At 49.8% G+C, this 25,144-nt stretch overlaps 1 protein-coding gene across 1 annotated transcript in view; it reads right to left on the bottom strand.

Annotated features, from left to right (window-relative positions):
* Positions 1–18,561, bottom strand: part of PXDN (peroxidasin) — a 111,656-nt gene extending 93,095 nt beyond the window's left edge. Inside the window, exon 1 of the mRNA XM_039910146.1 lies at positions 18,344–18,561. Coding sequence (XP_039766080.1) covers positions 18,344–18,561 — 218 coding nt within the window. The remainder of the gene's footprint in view (positions 1–18,343) is intronic.
* Positions 18,562–25,144: the final 6,583 nt, after the last annotated feature.

Raw genomic sequence — 25,144 nt, 5'->3', positions numbered from 1 at the left:
GCGTGCGGGGTGGGCGGTAGAAAGAGAGAAGGGAGGAGAGGTAGGAAGGGGCAAGGTGATGGAGAGCCTCGAAGCCTAGAGTGAGGAGTTTTTGTTTGGAGCGGAGGTCGATAGGCAACCACTGGAGTTGTTTAAGAAGGGGAGTGACAGGCCCAGATCGTTTCTGCGGGAAGATGAGCCGGGCGGCGGAGTGAAGAATAGACCGGAGCGGGGCGAGAGAGGAGGAAGGGAGGTCAGAGAGAAGGCTGACACAGTAGTCTAGCCGGGATATAACGAGAGCCCGTAATAGTAAGGTAGCCGTACTTACTGTACTGTAGCGTAGCTGTACTAAGTGCCACGGTGGATATAAGCAAAATAGGTAAGACCTTGGAAAAGACTCATTTCATGCATATCTACCTGTAAGAGGAGAAGCCCTGTGGCATAAAGGATAAAACATAGGCTTGGGTTCTAATCTGGACTCTGCCATTTGTCTGCTGTGTGTCCTTGGATAAATCACTTCAGTTCTCTGGGTCTAAGTGACCTCATCTGTAAAATAAGGATTAAGACTGGGAGCCCCAGGGATTGAGCACTTGACAGGGATTGTGCCCAGCCTGATTTGCTTGTATCCACCCCAGTGCTTACTACAGTGCCTGACACACAGTAAATGTTTAACAAATATCATTATTATTACTGTCAACTCTGTGGCTTCCCCACACCAATAATTGGTAAACTCTTCGGGGAGGAAGGATTGTGTATAATTACTCTACTGCACTCTCCAAAGCACTTAGTAAAGCATTTTGCAGAGAGTATGCGGGCATTAAAGGCTCCTGATAGAGTGATCTGATTCCAAATGAACGAAGAGTCTAATGGGGGGGTGGGGTGAGGAGTGAGACAAAAGTATTTTAAAATGGAGCTTACAATCTATCACACATCCTGTCTCTCCTCATTCTAGTCCACAATTCACTCTGCTACCCAGATCATTTTTGATAATAATAATTACGGTATTTGTTAAGCGCCTACTATGTGCCAAGCACTGTTTTAACGCTGGAGTAGATACAAGGTAATCAGGTCATTCCACATAGGGCTCACAGTCTTAATCCCCATTTTACAGATGAGGGAACAGGCACAGAGAAATGAAGTGACTTGTCCAGTCTTGATCAGACAAGTGGAGGAGCCAGGATTAGAATCCACATCCTCTGACTCCCAAGCCCGGGCTCTTTCCACTAAGCCACACTTCTTCTACACAAAAATGTTCACTCCCACTCCTCAAGAAACTCCAGTGGTTGCCCATCCAACTCCACATCAGACAAAATCTCCTCACCATCAGCTTTAAAGCAATAATCACCTTGCCCTCTCATTCATTCATTCATTCATTCATTCATTCAATAGTATTTATTGAGCGCTTACTATGTGCACAACACTGTACTAAGCGCTTGGAATGTACAAATCGGTAACAGATAGAGACAGTCTTTGCCCGGCTTACAGTCTAATAGGGGGAGACGGACAGACAAGAACAATGGCCATAAATAGAATCGAGGGGAAGAACATCTCATTAAAACAATAGCAAATAAATAGAATCAGAGTGATGTACATCTCATTAACAAAATACCTCACCTGGCTACCTTCCTAATTCAGCCCAGCCCGCCAACTTCGCTCCACTAATGTCAACCTACTCACTGTACCTCCATCTCATCTATCTCAAACCGACCCCTCGCCCACGACCTGCCCCTGGCCTGGAACGCCCTCCCTCCTCATATCTGACGGACAATGACTCTCTCCCCCTTCAAATCCTTATGGAAGGCCCATCTCCTCCGAGAAGCCTTCCCTGACTGCGCCCTCCTCTCCATTTCTCACACTCCCTTCTGCATCACCCTGGCTTCCTTTATTCATCCTCTCTCCCAGCCCCCCACCATTTACATACATCTTTGTAATTGATTTATTTCTATTAATGCCTGTCTCGCCCTCTAGACTCTAAGTTCCTGTGGGCAGGGAATGCGCCTGCTTATCGTTATATTGTATCCTCCCAAGCGCTTAAGTACAGTGCTCCGCACACAGTAAGCGCTCAGTAAATAGGACCGAATTGACATGAGCGTACCTAAGTGCTCAGGGAGGGTACTAGCTAGTATGTAAGTGCTAGAGTTGGACCAGTGATGGGTTGATTTGGGGTGTTTCACTGAGAAGTTGAAGGGAAAGGGAAAGACCAGGCCAAAAGAAACAGGCGGGACCTAGACCAGCACAGATTTGGCTGAAAATACCAATCAGACCTCACTGGCAATGGGGCGGTTTGGCAGTACAGAGGCAGCGTGACGAACCAGCCGGCTTGGTTAATGAGTCAGAGACCCTCACCACGTCTACCGTCTGCAGCCAGAAATCCAGCCTGTGGCTAGTGCAGGACTGTTGGGCCTGGTCCAGGACAGCAGATTACGGGCGATCCCCAAAATTATTTAGATGTTTAGACTGCACAGAACCTTAGACTCATTCATTCAATCCTCTTGATTGAGCATTTACTGTGTGCAAAGCACTACACTGATATCTTGGGAGTGTAGAGCTCCACAACAGACACATTCCCTGCCCACAATGAGCTCACTGTCTAGAGTGGGAGACAGACATTGATATAAATAAATTAATTAATTACAAATATGTACATGCATGCTGGGGGGGCGGGGAGGGAGGATGAATGAAGGGAGAAATTTAGCACAACGCAGATGGTAGTGGGAGGAGAGGAGGGCTTAGTAATGGAAGGCTTCTTGGAGGAGGTGTGTCTTCAATTAAGACTTTGAAGTGGGAGAGGGCAATTATCGTCTGATATTAGGAGGGAGGGCATTCCCGGCCAGAGGCGGGATGTGAGCGAGAGGTCGGCGTCGAGATAGGGAAATTCGAGGTGCAGTGAGAAGGTTGGCATTAGAGGAACAAAGTGTGAGGACTGGGTTGGAGTAGGAGAGTATCGAGGTGACGTAGGAGGGGGTAAGGTGATTGACTGCTTTAAAGCAGATGGTGAGAACTTTCCGTTTGATGCGGAGGTGGATGGACGACCACTGGAGTTTCTTGGGAAGTGGGGAACCATGGTCTGCAGCCAGTAAGTGTTCAACAAATACGACTGACTGGTTGGAATGTCTCAGTAGAATTCAGAGGGAAACTGCTGTTTGGGGCCAATGAAGAAACAAGTCTAAAATAAATTGCACTGATTAGGACAATTCTTGGTTTCCAAACTGTGTCAGTGAGCATGTAGCCTTGAAAAACATCATTCTACGAAGGCCAGCCAGTGGAAGGACAGTCAAAAACGGACGCCAGTTTGGGATAATGAGATGGAAGGAAAGCTGAATCCCGAGCAATTGGGAATTGTGGTTCATTTTTTTCGGTGGAAAATTGAACCTCTCTTCCTGTTATGAAAACAGGACACAGGTGCAAACAAACGAATATAAATCTCCTAATTGAATCATCCTGTAGTTCCAGGCAGCTGAGTGTGCTTTGCTGATGTTTCAGTGCTCGCAAAGCAATTTTTTGATAGGTCCCAGTCAAATCTGTGTCGAAACCTTGGTTTCGGCTTCCAGCTTTGTTCTACCGAGCACACGGAGTGGAGGGTGTCTGCCCCCACAAAGGGGAGAACACTGAGAAATCCAAAGGATCTTTGAAGGAGCTCTTTGATGGCTACACAGAGATAAGTCAGAGATGGAGGAGCACCGAGTGGGAAAAGAAGCAGAGCTAACAAACATACCCGGGAAAAATGCACTTCCACAGAACTATTTGCTTCTTATCTCACCTTCAATTGGCTTGGGAATGTAACCTGCCCTTTTTGAGGCTAAACAGCAAGCCCGAGGGTATAAAAGCACCTTATTTTCCTAAAAATATTAGTCTGAAGTGTTTCTAGTGTTACATTTTCATTAATAGCTTTCGGGCTCCAATGAAAAACAGTATCTTCAACGTTTTCCCAACAGTTCATCTCAGATGCAATATTACAACAGATCTTGAAATCTAGGAAATGAGGTGAAGATAGATCCATTCCAATCTCACGTTGTTCCATATTACCCGAGGGATCAGGCTGCCATGTCCCTACCTTATTATAGTACTTGCTACAAAGCAATGCCTAGCAAAAAAGGAAAACAGAAAAATAAAACCATTCATTCATCCATTCATTCAATAGTATTTATTGAGCGCTTACTATGTGCAGAGCACTGTACTAAGCGCTTGGAATGGACAAATCGGCAACAGATAGAGACATTCTCTGCCCTTTGACGGGCTTACGGTCTAATCGGAGGAGACAGACGGCCAAAAACAAGACAACTTAAATGGTGAAGAAAAAAAAAATTGAAGTGGAAAACTTGACCAGGCAGATTCCAAAGCTGTGTCTGTCATTTCCAAGACATCTTTGTATTTTTTTTCTATCTGTTAATCATTTTAAACTCTGACAGCTTTAGGCTATCTAATTCTTCCAGTCTCAGCATCTTCCGGTATGATGATAATCACCTCCAACTGATTGCAGACACCAATTGTCTCATTCTTCATTCCCCACTCTCGGAGTCAAAAATAGGAAAGGAGACTAGAAAAAGTCTTTTAAAGTAATTTCCTCCCACAAACTCTTAATCCTCTAGTTTACCTTCCACGTTTCATGTAAGAAAAAATCATCATGGCTCCACGCAACAGTACAAACACACCTCCATATGTGTAATAAAATTCAGAAAAAAATGTAAATATTGAGGCTGAAAATATTAAGTACATACTACTGTAAACCTGAGCTAATTCTTACTGGAAGCACCCATGCTGGAAGCATCTTTTAACTTTAAAAAAAATGTAGACAGCCAAGTCCACATGGCCTTTTAATAATGTTGGTATTTGTTAAGCGCTTACTATATGCAGAGCACTGTTCTAAGCGCTGGGGTAGACACAGGGGAATCAGGTTGTCCCATGTGGGGCTCACAGTCTTAATCCCCATTTTACAGATGAGGTAACTGAGGCACAGAGACGTTAAGTGACTTGCCCACATTCACATAGCTGACAAGTGACGGAGCCGGGATTCAAACCCATGACCTCTGACTCCAAAGCCCGTGCTCTTTCCACTGAGCCACGCTAGTTCTCTTCTTTTAGGAAGCCCTGTAACGACCCAACTCAGAGCTGGAAGTGGTCAGTGAATTCTGCTACCTAGGCCACAAAGATAAAGTAAAAGGCTGATGTGTCTTTAGAGAACAGCCAGATGGGAGTCACTTTGGGTCTAACGTATTCTATTCTTGATTCTATTTAGTTGCCATTGTTTTTACGAGACGTTCTCCCCCTTGACTCTATTTATCGCCACTGTTCTTGTCTGTCCGTCTCCCCCGATTAGACCGTAAGCCCGTCAGACGGCAGGGACTGTCTCTATCTGTTGCCGACTTGTTCATTCCAAGTGCTTAGTACAGTGCTTTGCACAGAGTAAGCGGTCAATAAATACTACTGAATGAATGAATGAACGTATACACAGTGAAAACCCACCGTGGAAAGGGAACGTGTCTGTTAAACTTCTTCCATTGTTCTCTCCCAAGAGCTCAGTACAGTGCTCTGCACGTAGTAAGTGCTCAATAAATACCACTGATTGAATAGACGGATAGAGTACCCATGGGTTTACTGAGGAGAGATTAAGGGCTCAACAGTCTAGACAACTCTGGACACCAGAAAACATTTTCTGCTCCAACTGAATCGAAACGTTCCACTGGTTCCACCAAGATTAGTCATGCGAGTCATCAACACAACGCGCTCTTTTCTTCAGGCACCGTACGTGGATGAGACAATGTCTCCCACCGGGCCGACCTCCACGTCTTGCTCAACCAAGTACTCCCAAAGCTCAGTGCGGTTTCGACAGTCTGAGCCGTCTTCCAGCTCCAAAGGAATGGACCTCGTTGCTTCCACAAGAATGCTTTCTTAATGTCCCAAACTAGGTTGAGCCTGATTTCAAAGGAGGAATTAAGCTAAAAATTTCAAACACGACTATATCAGAAAATAAATTTGACAGATGTGGTGGGGGAAAAAAATAATCTCTAAAACGGCAGGCTCGTGGCATTCATTTTTCCACTGGGCCCCCTCCCGCTGACACCCCAGGAATCGATAATGGCAGGACTTATCGCTTGAAGTCTAACGATCTAGTCTGGTCCAATTCTGGGGATCGGTCTCCAGAACTGGATAACACGAGACCATTCTAGGGCTTCCACCGGACCCCAAGAAAAAGCAACTCCACACCTGCAGGGAAGAAGGATTTCACTCTGTTCCCGCAGGAAGATTTCCTCTAAATTATAAATTCCCCAGGGCAACGATCATTTCTACCTACTGTATTACAGTGAATTCTTCCAAGCGCCTAGTACAGCACTCAATAAATATCACTGGTGATTAACACTGCCCTACTTTTTCAAGCTTTTCAGTGTAGATCACCCAAGCCCCCCGATGACAGGGGCAGATGGAGACCTTCCAGGAGTTGAGGCAGTCCAAATTCTAAACACACCCGATTTGGCCAAACCAGACGGTCTTTCCTAACTAGAAAGCTGAACTTATCTGTCCAGTGGTTATACCTTGCGCTTGGAGGTACAAAGACAAAGAAAATGTAGTCCCAAGGCATTCCGAGAGCCAAATCGATTTTAATTTCCCCAGAAATAAAGTCTTTTGACTCTTGGTTACCCTCCCATTTGAACTCAATCATTTAATTCTTCATTCGGAGGCGGTGAGGCCTCGTGAATAAAGCCCGGGCCTGGGAAAAGAAGGACCTGGGTTCTAGTCCTGGCTCTGCCACTTTACTGCTGTGTGACCTTAGGCAAGTACTTTGCTTCTCTGTGCCTCAGTTACCTCATCTGTAAAATGGGGATTAAGGTGGTAAACTCCATGTGGGACAGGGTCTGGGTCCAACCTGCTTACCTTGTATCTACCCCAGCACTTAGAACAGTGCCTGGCACCTAGAAAGCAATTAACCTTTTAAGTTAAGGGAGAACTATTAAGTTAACTATTAAGTTAAGTTATGGGGGAAGCAGGGTGGCTCAGTGGAAAGAGCCTGGGCTTGGGAGTCACGGGTCATGGGTTCGACTCCCAGCTCTGCCACTTGTCAGCTGTGTGATGGTGGGCGAGTCACTTCACTTCTCTGTGCCTCAGTTACCTCATCTGTAAAATGGGGATTAACTATGAGCCTCACGTGGGACAAACTGATCACCCTAAATCTCCCCCAGTGCTTAGAGCAGTGCTCTGCACATAGTAAGCGCTTAACAAATACCAACATTATTATTAACCCCTTAATGAAACCAACAGAAAAACCCAAGTTTACAGTCTGAAGGGACAGATAATAACGTAAATAAATTATTTAAGGTCCCTTCATTCATTCACTCAATCGTATTACTTGAACCCTTACTGTACGCAGAGCACTGTACTAAGCGCTCGGAAAGCACAATTCGGCAACAGATAGCGACAAACCCTACCCAACAACGGGCTCACAGTCTAGAAGGGGGAGACAGACAACAAAACAAAACAAAACAAGTAGACAGTCATCAATAGCATCAAAATATTGCTCGATTATGTGCAATTAGGTTAGGCACATAAGTGTTGTGGGGTTGAGAGAGGGGGTGAATGAAGGGTGCAGATATTGGGGAAAACCCACGGCAGTTTAAAAAGCAACCATCTGCCAGGTGCTTAACACTCCAGGCTCTGCAAACTCTGGAGAAGTAACAGGAAACCATCTGGAGAGAAGCACCATACCGAGGAGACGGATGTATTGTCAACATTTTTCCTAACATTCCTCCAGGATCTTTCGAACCTGTTCAAAACCGTGGCCATAAAATGCGAGATCAGTCCGTCGGTATTTGCTCACGGAAATAAAGAAGCTCATTTCTCTGGGTGGGGCTCGACCCCCCCCCCCCGAGGGCCGGGAGGGGAACTCCATTTGACGGAAGACGACGGGGACACCCCCCGACTTGGATGCCGGCTGACCACCGGCTCCGATGGATCGATTCCGGGAGCGGCCTGGGAGGCGGACGGGGTCGGGCCCCGAGCCAAGAAGCGGGACGGCAGCTGTGCAAGCCGCTGGCCTGAAGGGATGGGCTTTCATTACCAGTCACTGAGGCCTGCTCGCCTGGATAGCTTGGGGGTCCCCCATTTCCTCCTTCCTCTTCCAGAGGGATAACGATAACCACAACGATAATAAGAGTATGGCACTTGCTATGTGCCCAGGTGCTGTTTACGCACTGAGGATGATACACGATAACTAGATCAGACACACCTCCATCTCACGAAGGAGGCAGGGCAGGTAGTTTATCCACATCTTCCAGATGGGAAAACTGAGGCCCAGAGAGGTTTAAGTGACTTGGCCGAGGTTCCGGAGCAAGCTGGTGTAATTTATTTCTTTATATTAACGTCTGTCTCCCCTTCCAGACTGCAAACCCGCGGTGGGCAGGGAATGTGTCTGCTTATTGTCGCAAGGCATCGTGGATAGAGCACGGGCCTGGGAGTCTCAAGATGACGGGTTCTAATCCCACCTCTGCCACTTGTCTGCTGTGTGGCCTTGGGCAAGCCACTTCACTTCTCCTTGCCTCGGTTACCTCATCTGTAAAATGGGGAAGATTTGCTCGGATCCACCCCAGCGCTTAATACAGTGTCTGCAAATAATAATGATGGCATTTGTTAAGCACTTACTATGTGCCAAGCACTGTTCTAAGCGCTGGGGTAGATACAGGGTAATCAGGTTGTCTCATGTGGGCTCACACTTTCAATCTCCTTTTTATAGATGAGAGACTGAGGCCCAGAGAAGTGAAGTGACTTGCCCGAGGTCACAGAGCTGACAAGGGGCGGAGCCGGGACTAGAACCCACGACCTCTGACTCTCAAGCCCGGGCTCTTGCCACTGATCCACGCTGCTTCATAGTGAGTGCTTAACAAATATCATAATTCTTCTTCTTCTTTGTACTCTCCTAAGCGCTCAGTACAGTGCTTTGCGCCAAATAAGCGCTCAATAAATACAACTGAAAGAAGAAGGAATAGTGTCCGAGTTGGGACTAGAACCTGGCTCTACTTACTAGGCAGCATCCCCACCTGCTAGATGATTTGTTTGCCATTCTGTTATACCTACCGCGTCTCCTTTTCATCTTTCCTGACACCAACGTTTCGGATTCAAACTTTCCCCTCCTTCACATCCGCCAGGCCACCGCTAGCCCCGTCTTCAAAGCCCAGCTAAAATCCTGTCTCTCCAAGCAAGTTTTCCCTACTCTCCTCCCTCTTTCCACCCTATTCCCCCTCCCTTCTGCATCCCCTATGCTCCCTTTTGATATTCCCCGCATCCCCAACACTCATGTGCCTAATCCCATCCTCTGTCCCTCTCCTTACCTATTTTTTATTTTAATATCTATCTCCCCGACTAGAAAATAGGACGAGAAGTAGCCTGGCTTAGTGGAAGGAGCCCGGGCTTGGGAGTCAGAGGTCATGGGTTCTAATCCCAGCTCCGCCACTGATCAACTGTGTGACTGTGGGCAAGTCACTTCACTTCTCTGGGCCTCAGTTCCCTCATCTGTAAAATGGGGATGAAGACGGTGAGCCTCACGAGGGACAACCTGATTCCCCTGTGTCTACCCCAGCGCTTAGAACAGTGCTCTGCACATAGTAAGCGCTTAACAAAGACCAACATTATTATTATCTACCCCAGCGTTTAGAACGGTGCTTGATACACAGTAAGCACTTAACAAATACCAGCGTCATCATCATCCTTGAGGGCAGGGATCTTATCTACCAACTCTACGGGATGGTACTCGCCCAGGTGCTTACTACAGTGTGCTGCACTCAGTGAGTGCTAAATAAATAAGACTACTAAGCGTTTGGGCAAATACGACTGAATTGATAGATAAGACCCCTGACTTCTAGGAGTTTACTACAACGGGGGGACCGGGGGGGGGGGGGGGTGAAGCCAGGGGAGGAAACTATATCTATTTATTTACCGATTTATATTGTTTGTCTCCCCCTCTAGACTGTGAGATCATTGTGGGCAGGAATGTGTCTGTTTGTTGTTATACTGTACTCTCCCAAGCCCAGTAAGTGCTCTATAAATATGGTTGAATGAACGAATACATTTGAGGTAGGAGAAAATAATGGAGTATAGATACATATACCTAAGTGTTAAACGGTGGGGGTAATAAAAATAATAATGTTGGTATTTGTTAAGCGCTTACTATGTGCAGAGCACTGTTCTAAGCGCCGGGGTAGACACAGGGTCATCAGGTTGTCCCACGTGAGGCTCACCGTCTTCATCCCCATTTGACAGATGAGGGAACTGCGGCACAGAGAAGTGAAGTACTTGCCCACGGGCACGCCGCTGATAAGTGGCAGAGCTGGGATTCGAACCCATGACCTCTGACTCCCAAGCCCGGGCTCTTTCCACTGAGCCACGCTGCTTCCCGTGGGGGGTATGAACACTTGAGTTGGAGTTGCAGAAAGGGAGCAAGGGCGAGGAGATGACAACAATGATAATAAGAATAACTGACATATCAGTGCATTTACTAAGAGCCCAGCCGTGTACAACGTTCTAGGGGACGTACCACTAGATCAGACACATTCTCTGTCCCACATGGAACTCCCGGTCTAAGCGGGAAAGAACAGGTATTGTATCTCCATTTCCCAGAAGAGGAAACTGAGGCACAGAGAAATTAAGTGACTTTCCCAAGGTCACCCAGGAGGTGAGTGGCAGATCGGAGATCAGAATCCTGGTCCTCTGATTCTGAGGACCATTTCATTCATTCATTCGTAATTATTGAGCGCTTACTGTGTGCAGGGCACCGTACTAGACGTGTAGGCAAGTACAGTACAACAATAAACAGTGGCATTCCCTGCCTACAAGGAGCTCATAATAATAATAATAATGTTGGTATTTGTTAAGCGCTTACTATGTGCAGAGCACTGTTCTAAACGCTGGGGTAGATAGAGGGTCATCAGGTTGTCCCACATGAGGTTCACAGTCTTACTCCCCATTTTACAGATGCAGTAACTGAGGCCCAGAGAAGTGAAGTGACTTGCCCACGGTCACACAGCTGACAAGTGGCAGAGCCGGGATTCGAACCCATGACCTCCGACTCCGAAGCCCGGGCTCTTTCCACTGAGCTTCTCATAGTCTAGAAGGGTCGGAGAAAGACATCCATAGCAATAAATTAAATTACAGATAGGTATACAAGTGCTTTGGGGCTGGGAGCGGGGGAAAGCAAAGGGATAAATTAAATGACAGATATGTGCATTAGTGCTTTGGGGCTGGGACAGGGGAAGAGCAAAGGGAGCAAGTCAGGGCGACGCAGAAGGGAGTGGGAGATGAGGAAAAGTTCCATTAGGCTGTGCTACTTCTCAAAGATGAGAGATCAGGGGAGGGCTCCTGGCTGAAATATAATTTTAGTAGAACTGTACAGCTGGGTTGGGGTAGTGGTCAAGCGACAAATGAGGTATATACCTCCATGATACTATTTATCTTGATGACGTTGTCTTGTTTTGTTCTCTTCTGTTTTGCTTTGCCGTCCGTCTCCCCCGTTTAGACTGTGAGCCCGTCGGCGGGCAGGAATGGTCTCTATTCATTCAATAGTATCTACTGAGCGCTTACTATGTGCAGGGCACTGTCCTAAGCGCTTCGAATGGACAAATCGGCAACAGATAGAGACAGCGCCTGCCCATCGACGGGCTCGGGGGAGACGGACGGACAAAAACGATACTAATATCTGTTGCCGAATTAATACATTCCAAGCGCTTAGTCCAGTGCTCTGCACACAGTAAGCGCTCAATAAATACGATTGAATGAATGAAATGGTATCACGGAGGGAATGCCGTCCTCCTTAATTTAAAGTTTCTATTCAGGGATGAAACCACGTCTATGTTTTTTAGGTCCTCCGTTTGAATAGGTGACATAAAACTACATTTTTGGCTCAGATTGCTTGGGAAACCTACCTCCTTGCCATTTACCCTATTTCCCGGGCTATTTTTTGATATTGAAGGTGTTTATACTAACCAGGGTCTTTAAAGACCTACGCACCCAGGTCTTTATCGCCACCAGGCCACATAGTCAAGTTTTGTTTTTCTCCCAAAGAGAAATCAAGTCTAGCAACAGAATTAGAAATAGCCATGTCTGACTAGATGAGCATAATGCTTCAACTGTCTGAGTTTTTCCACTAACTCACTACAAAATAAAACACAACCATATCCAGAAAGAACCTCAGCATAACAACTTTAATCCAATTCAGTGTATTGGGATTTGCTACTCCTGGACATTAGCCTTCAATTAATATCCACATCCTCAAGCATCTGAAGACTTTTCATTAAGGAGAAACACTCAGGAAGGCACCGAGAAAAATTCACAACGAAGGTCCACAGGAAACTAGCCAAAAATGCAACGATCAGTAGAAAAGGTGGTCTGTAAATACGGTTTCTTCCGAATTTAAGAAACACAGACCATTTCCTGAATGGCCCGCTAAAACTTTTACGGTTTCTTCCTGCCAATGTTCTTTCACTCAGCCAAGAGAGGTGAAAACTATTTTTGGTATTCTGGAGAGCCGAGATTTGACAGTGAATGATATTCGGCATCGGAAAAGAACGGTCGCTTCATGGATTTCATTCATTCATTCATTCAATAGTATTTACTGAGCGCTTATTATGTGCAGGGCACTGTACTAAGCGCTTGGAATGGACAAATCGGTAACAGATAGAGGCAGTCCCTGCCCTCTGACGGCCTTACGGTCTAATCGGGGAAGACGGACAAGAACGATAGCAATAAATAGAATCAAGATTTGGATTTGGAGAATAACAACAGTAATAATAATAATAATGCTTCATGTGCCTATCAATTCTGTTTTATTGCTATACTGCACTCTCCTCAGCGCTCAGTGCAGTGCTCTGCGCTCAATAAAGATGACCGATTTAGTGCTTACTATGTGGCGAGCACTGTACTGAACACTGGGGTTGATACAAACAGACAAACAACAGACAGACAAACAGAGACACAGAGAAGCAGCGTGGCTCAGCGGAACGAGCACGGGCTTTGGAGTCTGAGTTCATGGGTTCGAATCCCAGCTCGGCCACTTGTCAGCTGTGTGACTTTGGGCAAGTCACTTAACTTCTCTGTGCCTCAGTCACCTCATCTGTAAAATGGGGATAAAGACTGTGAGCCCCACGTGGGACAACCTGATTCCCCTGTGTCTACCCCAGCGCTTAGAACAGTGCTCGGCACACAGTAAGCGCTTAACAAATACCAACATTATTATTACAAGGTAATGGGGTTGGACCCAGTCCCGCATGGGGCTCACAGTCTTAATCCCCATTTTACAGGAGATGGAACTGAGGCCCGGAGGAGTGAAGTGACCGGCCCAAATCCGCCCAGCAGACAAGTGGTGGAAATGGGATTAGAATTCAGGTCCTCTGACTCCCAAGCCCAGGTTCTGGCCACTAGGGTAGCTCTCTCTAAGCTTGTGGGCAGGGAACGTGTCCCTCCCCTCTCATATCCTGGACTCTCCCAAGTGTCCGATTCAGTGCTGTGCACACAGTGAGCACTCACGAAATACCACTGAATGAAATGAATGAACGAACTAAGTTCAATTGATTGATTGATTGATTTTCCTCTTCCCTCTCTGTCCCTTCCTCCTCCTGTCTCTCTCTGTCTCTCTGTCTCTCTCTGTGTCTGTCTGTCTCTGTATCCCTTCCTTTTCTCTTCCAGCTCCCTGATCCTCAAAGTGCTTTCCATTTGAAGAGAATGCAATGTCTGTCTCTCTCTCTGTCTCTCTGTCTTTCTCCGTATCCCTTCCTTTTCTCTTCCAGCTCCCTGGTCCTCAAAGTGCTTTCCAGTTGTAAGGGAATGCTCTGTCTCTCACTGTCTCTCTCTGTATCTCTCTGAATCTCTGTCTGTCTCTGTCTCTCTCTGTATCCCTTCCTTTTCTTTTCCACCTCCCTGATCCTCAAAGTGCTTTCCAGTTGAAGGGAATGCTCTATCTCTCTCTTTGTCTCTCTCTGTATCCCTTCCTTTTCTCTTCTACCTCCCTGATCCTCAAAGTTTTTTCCAGTTGAAAGGAATGCTCCATCTCTCTCTTTGTCTCTGTCTGTCTCTCTGTGTCTCTGTCTGTCTCTTTATCCCTTCCTTTTCTACCTCCCTGATCCTCAAAGTGCTTTCCAGTTGAAGGGCATGCTCTGTCCGTCTATCTCTCTCTCTGTATCTCTCTGCATCTCTGTCTCTTTCTGTATCCCTTCCTTTTCTCTTCCACCTCCCTGATCCTCGAAGGTTTTTTTTTCCAGTTGAAAGGAATGTGCCATCTCTCTGTCTCTGTCTGTCTTTCTCTGTGTCTCTGTCTCTCTCTGTATCCCTTCCTTTTCTCTTCCAGCTCCCTGATCCTCAAAGTGCTTTCCAGTTGTAAGGGAATGCTCTGTCTGTCTCTCTCTTTGTCTCTCTGTGTCTTTGTATCTCTCTGCATCTCTGACTCTCTCTGTATTCCTTTTCTCTTCCACCTCCCTGATCCTCAAAGTGCTTTCCAGTTGTAAGGGAATGCTCTGTCTGTCTCTCTCTCTCTCTCTGTCTCTCTGTGTCTCTGTCTCTCTCTGTATCCGTTCCTTTTCTCTTCCACCTCCCTGATCCTCAAAGTTTTTTCCAGTTGAAAGGAATGCTCCATCTCTCTCTTTGTCTCTGTCTCTCTCTGTGTCTCTGTCTGTCTCTGTCTCTCTCTGTATCCCTTCCTTTTCTCTTCCACCTCCCTGATCCTCAAAGTTTTTTTCCAGTTGAAAGGAATAATCCATCTCTCTCTTTGTCTCTCTCTGTGTCTCTTTCTCCGTATCCCTTCCTTTTCTCTTCCACCTCCCTGATCCTCAAAGTGCTTTCCAGCTGTAAGGGAATGCTCTGTCTCTCTCTTTGTCTCTCTTTGTGTCTCTGTATCTCTCTGCATCTCTGTCTCTCTCTGTGCCTCTGTCTCTCTCTGTGTCTCTGTCTCTCTCTTTATCCCTTCCTTTTATCTCTTCCACCTCCCTGATCCTCAAAGTGCTTTCCAGCTGTAAGGGAATGCTCTGTCTCTCTCTTTGTCTCTCTCTGTGTCTCTGTATCTCTCTGCATCTCCATCTCTCTCTGTGCCTCTGTCTCTCTCTTTATCCCTTCCTTTTCTCTTCCAGCTCCCAGATCCTCAAAGTGCTTTCCAGTTGAAGGGAACACTCTGTCTCTCCCTGTGTCTCCGTCTCTCTCTGTATCCCTTCCTTTTCCAGCTCCCTGATCCTCCAAGTGCTTTCCAGTTGAAGGGAATGCTCTGTCTCTCGCTCTGCCTCTCTCTGTATCCCTTCCTTTTCTCTTCCAGCTCCCTGATCCTCAAAGTGCTTTGCGGTTGAAGGGAACACTCTGTCTCTCCCTGTGTCTCCGTCTCTCTCTGTATCCCTTCCTTTTCCAGCTCCCTGATCCTCAAAGTGCTTTCCAGTTCATTCATTCATTCGATCGTATTTATTGAGCGCTTACTTATGTGCAGAGCACTGTACTAAGCGCTTGGGATGAACAAGTCGGCAACAGATAGAGACGGTCCCTGCCGTTTGACGGGCTCACGGTCTGATCGGGGGAGACGGACGGACGAGAACGATGGCGATAGATAGAGTCGAGGGGAAGAACATCTCGTAAAAACCGATGGCGACTAAATAGAATCGAGGCGATGTACAACTCATTAACAAAATAAATAGGGCGACGGAAATATATACAGTCGAGCGGACGAGTACGGTGCCGTGGGGAGGGGAAGGGAGGGGGGGAGGAGCGGAGGGAAAAGGGGAAAAAGAGGGTTTAGCTGCGGAGAGGTAAAGCGGGGGTGGCAGAGGGAGAAGAGGAGCTCAGTCTGGGAAGGCCTCTTGGAGGAGGTGAGTTGTAAGGGAATGCTCTGCCTGTCTGTCTCTGTCTCTCTCTGTCCCCCTTCCTTTTCTCTTCCACCTTCCTGATCCTCAAAGTGTTTTCCAGTTGCAGGGAATGTCCTTTTATTCTCTGTCTCTCTGCCTCTCCCTCCTCCCCCACCCTCGCCCCCCAGTGATTTCTTCAGTTGTTTCTAGTCTTTCCCTCCCTTTCTCTCTTCCCCTGAAACGCTTGGGTCTTCATCAAGCAGCGTGGCTCAGTGGAAAGAGCCCGGGCTTGGGAGTCAGAGGTCATGGGTTCGACTCCCGGCGCTGCCGCTTGTCCGCCGTGTGACTGTGGGCGAGTCGCTTCACTTCTCTGGGCCTCAGTTCCCTCATCTGGAAAAGGGGGATTAACCGTGAGCCTCCCGTGGGACGACCCGATGACCCCGGATCTCCCCCAGCGCTTAGAACGGTGCTCGGCACCTAGTAAGCGCTTAACGAATACCAACATTATTATCCCACAGACAATGACTCCGTCCCAATTTCAAAGGCTAACTGAAGGCCCATCTCCTCCAAGAGGCCTTCCGGACTAAACCCTCACTTCCTCTTCTCCCCCTGCATCCCCCTGATTTACTTCCTTTGTTCCTTCCCCTCTTTCCCAGCCCCACAGCACTTGTATACATATCTGTAATGTATTTACACTAATTTCCGTCTCCCCCTCCCAGCTCTGCCACTTGTCGGCCGTGTGACTGTGGGCGAGTCACTTCACTTCTCTGGGCCTCAGTTCCCTCATCTGGAAAATGGGGATGAAGACTGGGAGCCTCCCGTGGGCCACCCTGATGACCCTGCATCTCCCCCAGCGCTTAGAACGGTGCTCGGCACATAGTAAGCGCTTAACAAATTCCAACATTATTATTGGACTGTAAATTCCCTGTGGCCTGAAAATGTCTGTTATATTATTGAACTGTGCCCTCCCAAGAGCTCAGTTCAGCGCTCTGCCTAGAGTAAGCGCTCAATAAACACAATTGATGATTGATTGATTGATTGACGATTCCACCTCCCACTGCCGGGTAGTCGAACCCCGCCTTACACGCACAGAACCCAAACGCTATTAGAGAAGTAGCGTGGCTCAGTGGAAACAGCAGGGGCTTTGGAGTCAGAGGTCATGAGTTCGAATCCCAGCTCTGCCACTTGCCAGCTGGGTGACGGTGGGCGAGTCACTTCCCTTCTCTGGGCCTCAGTGCCCTCATCTGTCAAATGGGGATGAAGACTGGGAGCCCCGCGTGGGACGACCCGATTCCCCCGTGTCTACCCCAGCGCTTGGAACAGTGCCCCGCACACAGTAAGCGCTTAACAAATACCGACATTATTATTTTCTCCGGCAGTGGTGCCTATCGATCAGTGGTATTTACTGAGCCCTTAACTGTACTGAACACTTGGGAGAGTACAGTTCAACAGAGGGGGTGAAGATCCAGTCCCGCTCAGAAGGGGGTGTGTGCGGCCTAAGAGGGGGATAGAGGTATTGGAATAAATCAGTGAGTCAGTAACTGGTATTTATTGAGCGCTTATTGTTTGCAGAGCACTGTACTACTACTACTGCTACTAATTCCATCATTACCAAATACCAACATCATCATTATTGTTATTATTAGTCGTCAATCCCTATGCCCCAAGCATGGTTCTAAGCGCTGGGCCAGATCCCAGGTTACAGAGGCAGGGAATGAGGATGGAGAGAAAGGCCGGGAATGGGAACAAAGGTGGAAAAAGGAGGTGGGAGAGGGAAGGGATTTCCTTGGGTTTTCCCAACTGAGGCCCGCAGTGGGGGGGAAGGGGAGGATGGTGTTCCAAGCGCTTAGTCCAGTGCTCTGCACATCGTAGGCGCTCAATAAATACGATTGAACGAATGAATGCAATGGGGGCTCCCCTCCCCCAACTCGGGGCCTCATCGCCCCCCCTCCCCTTTGGCTCCAAAAGAGGGGGGCAGGAAAAGGGAGTGTATTGGGCGGGAGGGAGAGCCAGGGCCGGCGGACAAAGAAGCTCAGCCCGGGCTACTTCTTGGACGCTGGGGAGGGGCGAGGGAGGGGGGGCGATCCCGGGGTTGGGGGGGGCAGGGCGCCCCGGGGTTGCTTTCGTTCATTCATTTATGCATGCATGCATTCATTCATGCATGCATGCATCCAGGCATTCATTCATTCACACATGCATGCAGTCATTCATACATGCACACATGCATGCAGTCATTCATTCACGCATTTATTCACGCATTCATGCATGCATGCATGCATGCATTCGGGCATTCATTCACGCATTCATTCATACATGCAGTCATTCATTCATTCATGCATGCATGCATGCATTCAGGCAGTCATTCACACACGCATGCATGCATGCACGCCGTTCGTGCATGCATTCATCCATCCCTCCACGCAGGCCTTCCTTTACGCAGTCCTGCATTCCCGCAGCCATCCCCGCACGCAGGCAGGCAGGCAGGCGGGCAGGCAGTCGAGGATTCCTTCCCGCAGTCGTGCGCCGGCATTCCCGGGGCGCCGACCGGGCGCAGACCCCCGGGGCGGACTTACAGGATGGAGGTCTGCGGGGAGGCGGCGGGGACGGCGTCCAGCAGGAGGTGCATGCAGCGCACGGTGGTGCGGAAGCAGAGGCAGCGGCTGGGGCAGCGGGGCCAGCCCGGGGAGGCGGAGGGCTGCGCGGAGGCGGAGGGCTGCGCGGCGGCCCCCGGGCTGCAGCCCCCGGCCCAGCACAGCAGCACGGCCAGACCCCACCCCCCGCAGCCGCCCATCGCCCCCGACGCCCAGCCCGCACTAAGCGCCAAGCCGCCGCGCCCCCGCCGCCCGCCCGCCGCCAGGGGGCGGGGCCGGGGGGCGGGGCCCGGGGAACCGCGGGGGCCCCCCATTGGGGGACGGGAAGGGCGGGGGGCGGGGCCGGGGAGAGGGAAGGACGCCCATTGGCGGAGGGCGGGAGAGGGGGCGGGGCCGGGGGAAAGGGGCGGGGCCCGAGAGAGGGAAGGACGCCCATTGGCGGAGGGCGGGAGAGGGGGGCGGGGCCGGGGGAAAGGGGCGGGGCCCGAGAGAGGGAAGGACGCCCATTGGCGGAGGGCGGGAGAGGGGGGCGGGGCCGGGGGAAAGGGGCGGGGCCCGAGAGGGGCTCCGCCCTGTCGAGGCGCTTGGGGGCCCGGCTTGGGAGAGGGGCGGGGCCGGGGTGGGTGGAGGGGCGGAGGAGGGGGCGGGGCCTAGGGAAGGGCGGGGCCGCCATTGGTGGAAGGGCCGGGCAGGGGGCGGGGCCGGAGAAAGGGAAGGGTTCCCATTGGCGGAGGGCGGGAAGGGGGCGGGGCCGGGGAAAAGGGGCGGGGCCTAGGAAAGGGCGGGGCCGCCATTGGTGGCAGGGCCGGGCAGGGGGCGGGGCCTCCGAAAGGGACGGGTACCCATTGGCGGAGGGCGGGAGAGGGGGGCGGGGCCGAGGGAAAGGGGCGGGGCCAGAGAGGGAAGGACGCCCATTGGCGGAGGGCGGGAGAGGGGGGCGGGGCCTGGGGAAAGGGGCGGGGCCCGAGAGGGGCTCCGCCCTGTCGAGGCGGGAGGGGGCGGGGCTTGGGAGAGGGGCGGGGCCGGGCTGGGTGGAGGGGCGGGGAGGGGGCGGGGCCTAGGGAAGGGCGGGGCCGCCATTGGTGGCAGGGCCGGACAGGGGGCGGGGCCGGGGAAAGGGAAGGGTTCCCATTGGCGGAGGGCGGCGAAGGGGGAGGGGCCCGCGAGGGGCTGCGCCCTTTCGAGGCGGTAGGGGGCGGGGCCTCCGAAAAGGCGGCGCCGCCATTGGTGGAGAGTTGGAGAGGGGCGGGGCCTGTGAGGGGCTCCCCCGTTTCAAGGCTGTAGGGGGCGGGGCCTGGAGAGGGGCGGGGCCAGGATTGGTGGAGGGGCGGGGAAGGGGCGGGGCCTGGGGAGGGCGGGGCGGCCAAGCCCGTCAAAAGGCAGGGACTGTCTCTATCTGTTGCCGATTTGTCCATTCCCAGCGCTTAGTCCAGCGCTGTGCACATGTCAGCTGTGTGACCCCGGGCAAGTCACTTCCCTTCTCTGGGCCTCAGTTCCCTCATCTGTCAAATGGGGATGAAGACTGTGGGCCCCACGTGGGACAACCTGATTCCCCTGTGTCTCCCCCAGCGCTTAGAACAGTGCTCGGCACATAGTAAGCGCTTAACAGATACCAACATCATTATTGACATTATTATTCGGGGCGGAGGCGGGGTCTGGGAAAGGGGGCGAGGCCCGGTAGAGGACGGGGTCCGATCGGTGGGCGGGGCGTAATCCGTGTGTCTGAACCAATCAGGGGCAGAGGCAGATCAGTGGGTGGGGCCAAACCCTTGTGCCTGGACCAATCAGGGGCGGAGGCAGGTCAGTGGGCGGGGCCAAGCCTTTGTGTGTCTGGGCCAATCAGGGGCGGAGGCAGGTCCGTGGGCGGGGCCAAGCCCGTGTGTGTGTCTGGGCCAATCAGGGGCGGAGGCAGGTCCGTGGGCGGGGCCAAGCCTGTGTGTGTCTGGGCCAATCAGGGGCGGAGGCAGGTCCGTGGGCGGGGCCAAGCCTGTGTGTGTGTCTGGGCCAATCAGGGGCGGAGGCAGGTCCGTGGGCGGGGCCAAGCCTGTGTGCCTGGACCAATCAGGGGCGGAGCTAGATCAGTGGGCGAGGCCAAGCCTGTGTGCCTGGACCAATCAGGGGCGAAGGCAGGTCAGTGGGCGGGGCCACGACTGTGTGCCTGGGCCAATCAGGGGAGAAGGCAGATCAGTGGGCGGGGCCACGCCCGTGTGCCTGGGCCAATCAGGGGCGGAGGCAGGTCCGTGGGCGGGGCCAAGCCTGTGTGCCTGGACCAATCAGGGGCGGAGGCAGGTCCGTGGGCGGGGCCAAGCCTGTGTGTGTGTGTCTGGGCCAATCAGGGGCGGAGGCAGGTCCGTGGGCGGGGCCACGCCTGTGTGCCTGGGCCAATCAGGGGCGAAGGCAGGTCAGTGGGCGGGGCCACGACTGTGTGCCTGGGCCAATCAGGGGAGAAGGCAGATCAGTGGGCGGGGCCACGCCCGTGTGCCTGGGCCAATCAGGGGCGAAGGCAGGTCAGTGGGCGGGGCCACGACTGTGTGCCTGGACCAATCAGGGGCGGAGGCAGGTCCGTGGGCGGGGTCAGATTAGTGGGCGGGGCCACGTTTATTCGCGTGGCCCAATCAGGAGCGGGGGCAGGTCGGTGGGCGGGTCCTGATCGGGGGCGGCTCCTCCCCCCCCTCGATAAGCGGCTCGATGGGAGATAATAATATTTCTATCCGTTAAGCGCTTCCACTGTGCAGAGCACTGTCCTAAGCGCTGGGGGACATGCAGGGTCATCAGGTTGTCCCACGGGAGGCTCACGGCCTTCGTCCCCATTTTCCAGATGAGGTGACTGAGGCCCAGCGAAGTGCAGTGTGACTCGCCCGCAGTCACCCAGCTGCCAAGGGGCAGAGTCGGGATTCGAACCCATGACCTCTGACTCCCAAGCCCGGGCTCTTGCCACTGAGCCTTCATTCGGTGGTATTTATTGAGCGCTTACTAAGTGAAGAGCCCTGGACTAAGCCCTTGGATTGTCCTCCAGGAAGCCTTCCCAGACTGAGCCCTCCCTCCCTTTCTTTCTTTCTTTCTTTCTTTCTTTCTTTCTTTCTTTCTTTCTTTCTTTCTTTCATTCAGTAGCCTTTATTGAGCACTTAGTAATTCATTCATTCAATAGTATTTATTGAGCGCTTACTAAGTGAAGAGCCCTGGACTAAGCGCTTGGATTGTCCTCCAGGAAGCCTTCCCAGACTGAGCCCTCCCTCTCTTTCTTTCTTTCTTTCTTTCTTTCTTTCTTTCTTTCTTTCTTTCTTTCTTTCTTTCTTTCTTTCATTCAGTAGCCTTTATTGAGCACTTAGTAATTCATTCATTCAATAGTATTTATTGAGCGCTTACTAAGTGAAGGGCCCTGGATCTTTCTTTCTTTCTTTCTTTCTTTCTTTCTTTCTTTCTTTCTTTCTTTCTTTCTTTCTTTCTTTCTTTCTTTCTTCCTTCCTTTCTTCCTTCCTTTCTTCCTTTCTTCCAGTAGCCTTTATTGAGCACTTAGTAATTCATTCATTCAGTAGTATTTATTGAGCGCTTAGTAATTCATTCATTCAATAGTATTTATTGAGCGCCTACTCTGTGCAGGGCACTGTACTAAGCGCTTGGAATGAACAAGTCGGCAACAGATAGAGACGGTCCCTGCCGTTTGACGGGCTCACGGTCTGATCGGGGGAGACGGACAGACGAGAACAATAGCAATAAATAGGATCAAGGGGGTGAACATCTCAATGAAACCATAGCAACTAAATAGAATCGAGGCGATGTACATCTCATTAACAAAATAAATAGGGTGATGAAAATATATACAGTTGAGCAGACGAGTACAGTGCTGAGGGGAGGGGAAGGGAGAGGGGGAGGAGCGGAGGGAAAGGGGGGAAAAGAGGGTTAAGCTCTGCCCCTCCTCCCCTCCCCACAGCACTTGTGCATATTTGTCTCTATTATTCATTACTCTATTAATGAGGTGCATTTATCTATATTCTATTGATCCATCTTGATGGTATAGATGCCCGAGTGTTTGTTTTGTTTTGTTGTCTGTCTGCATTTATCTATATTCTCTTGATCCATCTTGCTGGTATCGACGCCCGACTGCTTGTTTTGCTTTGTCTGTCCGCATTTATCTATATTCTATTGATCCCTCTTGATGGTATCGACGCCCGACTGCCTGTTTTGCTTTGTCTGTCCGCATTTATCTATATTCTATTGATCCCTCTTGATGGTATCGACGCCCGACTGCTTGTTTTGTTGTCTGTCTGCATTTATCTATATTCTATTGATCCCTCTTGATGGTATCGACGCCCGACTGCCTGTTTTGCTTTGTCTGTCTGCATTTATCTATATTCTATTGATCCCTCTTGATGGTATCGACGCCCGACTGCTTGTTTTGCTTTGTCTGTCCGCATTTATCTATATTCTATTGATCCCTCTTGATGGTATCGACGCCCGACTGCTTGTTTTGTTGTCTGTCTGCATTTATCTATATTCTATTGATCCCTCTTGATGGTATCGACGCCCGACTGCCTGTTTTGCTTTGTCTGTCCGCATTTATCTATATTCTATTGATCCCTCTTGATGGTATCGACGCCCGACTGCCTGTTTTGCTTTGTCTGTCTGTATTTATCTATATTCTATTGATCCCTCTTGATGGTATCGACGCCCGACTGCTTGTTTTGCTTTGTCTGTCCGCATTTATCTATATTCTATTGATCCCTCTTGATGGTATCGATGCCTGACTGCTTGTTTTGTTTTGTTGTCTGCATTTATCTATATTCTATTGATCCCTCTTGATGGTATCGATGCCTGACTGCTTGTTTTGTTTTGTTGTCTGCATTTATTTATATTCTATTGATCCATCTTGATGGTATCGATGCCTGACTGCTTGTTTTGCTTTGTTGTCTGCCCGCATTTATCTATATTCTATCGATCCATCTTGATGGTATCGGTAATAATAATGTTGGTATTTGTTAAGCGTTTACTATGTGCCGAGCACTGTTCTAAGCACTGGGGGAGATACAGGGGAATCAGGTTGTCCCACGTGGGGCTCACAGTCTTCATCCCCATTTGACAGATGAGGGAACTGAGGCCCAGAGAAGTGCAGTGACTCGCCCACAGTCACACAGCTGACAAGTGGCAGAGCCGGGAATCGAACCCATGATCTCTGACTCCAAAGCCCGTGCTCTTTCCCCTGAGCCACGCTGCTTGACTGCTTGTTTTGTTGTCTGTCTGTATTTATCTATATTCTATTGATCCCTCTTGATGGTATCGACGCCCGACTGCTTGTTTTGTTTTGTCTGTCTGCATTTATCTATATTCTATTGATCCCTCTTGATGGTATCGACGCCCGACTGCTTGTTTTGTTTTGTCTGTCCGCATTTATCTATATTCTATTGATCCCTCTTGATGGTATCGACGCCTGACTCTTGTTTTGTTTTGTCTGTCTGCATTTATCTATATTCTATTGATCCCTCTTGATGGTATCGACGCCCGACTGCCTGTTTTGTTTTGTCTGTCTGCATTTATCTATATTCTATTGATCCCTCTTGATGGTATCGACGCCCGACTGCCTGTTTTGCTTTGTCTGTCCGCATTTATCTATATTCTATTGATCCCTCTTGATGGTATCGACGCCCGACTGCCTGTTTTGCTTTGTCTGTCTGTATTTATCTATATTCTATTGATCCCTCTTGATGGTATCGACGCCCGACTGCTTGTTTTGCTTTGTCTGTCCGCATTTATCTATATTCTATTGATCCCTCTTGATGGTATCGATGCCTGACTGCTTGTTTTGTTTTGTTGTCTGCATTTATCTATATTCTATTGATCCCTCTTGATGGTATCGATGCCTGACTGCTTGTTTTGTTTTGTTGTCTGCATTTATTTATATTCTATTGATCCATCTTGATGGTATCGATGCCTGACTGCTTGTTTTGCTTTGTTGTCTGCCCGCATTTATCTATATTCTATCGATCCATCTTGATGGTATCGGTAATAATAATGTTGGTATTTGTTAAGCGTTTACTATGTGCCGAGCACTGTTCTAAGCACTGGGGGAGATACAGGGGAATCAGGTTGTCCCACGTGGGGCTCACAGTCTTCATCCCCATTTGACAGATGAGGGAACTGAGGCCCAGAGAAGTGCAGTGACTCGCCCACAGTCACACAGCTGACAAGTGGCAGAGCCGGGAATCGAACCCATGATCTCTGACTCCAAAGCCCGTGCTCTTTCCCCTGAGCCACGCTGCTTGACTGCTTGTTTTGTTGTCTGTCTGTATTTATCTATATTCTATTGATCCCTCTTGATGGTATCGACGCCCGACTGCCTGTTTTGTTTTGTCTGTCTGCATTTATCTATATTCTATTGATCCCTCTTGATGGTATCGACGCCCGACTGCTTGTTTTGTTTTGTCTGTCCGCATTTATCTATATTCTATTGATCCCTCTTGATGGTATCGACGCCTGACTCTTGTTTTGTTTTGTCTGTCTGCATTTATCTATATTCTATTGATCCCTCTTGATGGTATCGACGCCCGACTGCCTGTTTTGTTTTGTCTGTCTGCATTTATCTATATTCTATTGATCCCTCTTGATGGTATCGACGCCCGACTGCCTGTTTTGTTTTGTCTGTCCGCATTTATCTATATTCTATTGATCCCTCTTGATGGTATCGACGCCCGACTGCTTGTTTTGCTTTGTCTGTCCGCATTTATCTATATTCTATTGATCCCTCTTGATGGTATCGACGCCTGACTGCTTGTTTTGTTTTGTTTTGTT

The sequence above is a fragment of the Ornithorhynchus anatinus genome, chromosome X1 (genome assembly GCF_004115215.2).
Source record: "Ornithorhynchus anatinus isolate Pmale09 chromosome X1, mOrnAna1.pri.v4, whole genome shotgun sequence".
NCBI lineage: Eukaryota > Metazoa > Chordata > Mammalia > Monotremata > Ornithorhynchidae > Ornithorhynchus > Ornithorhynchus anatinus.
The sequence above is the reverse complement of the archived record's forward strand: the minus strand, read 5'-3'. Positions and strand labels throughout refer to the sequence as shown.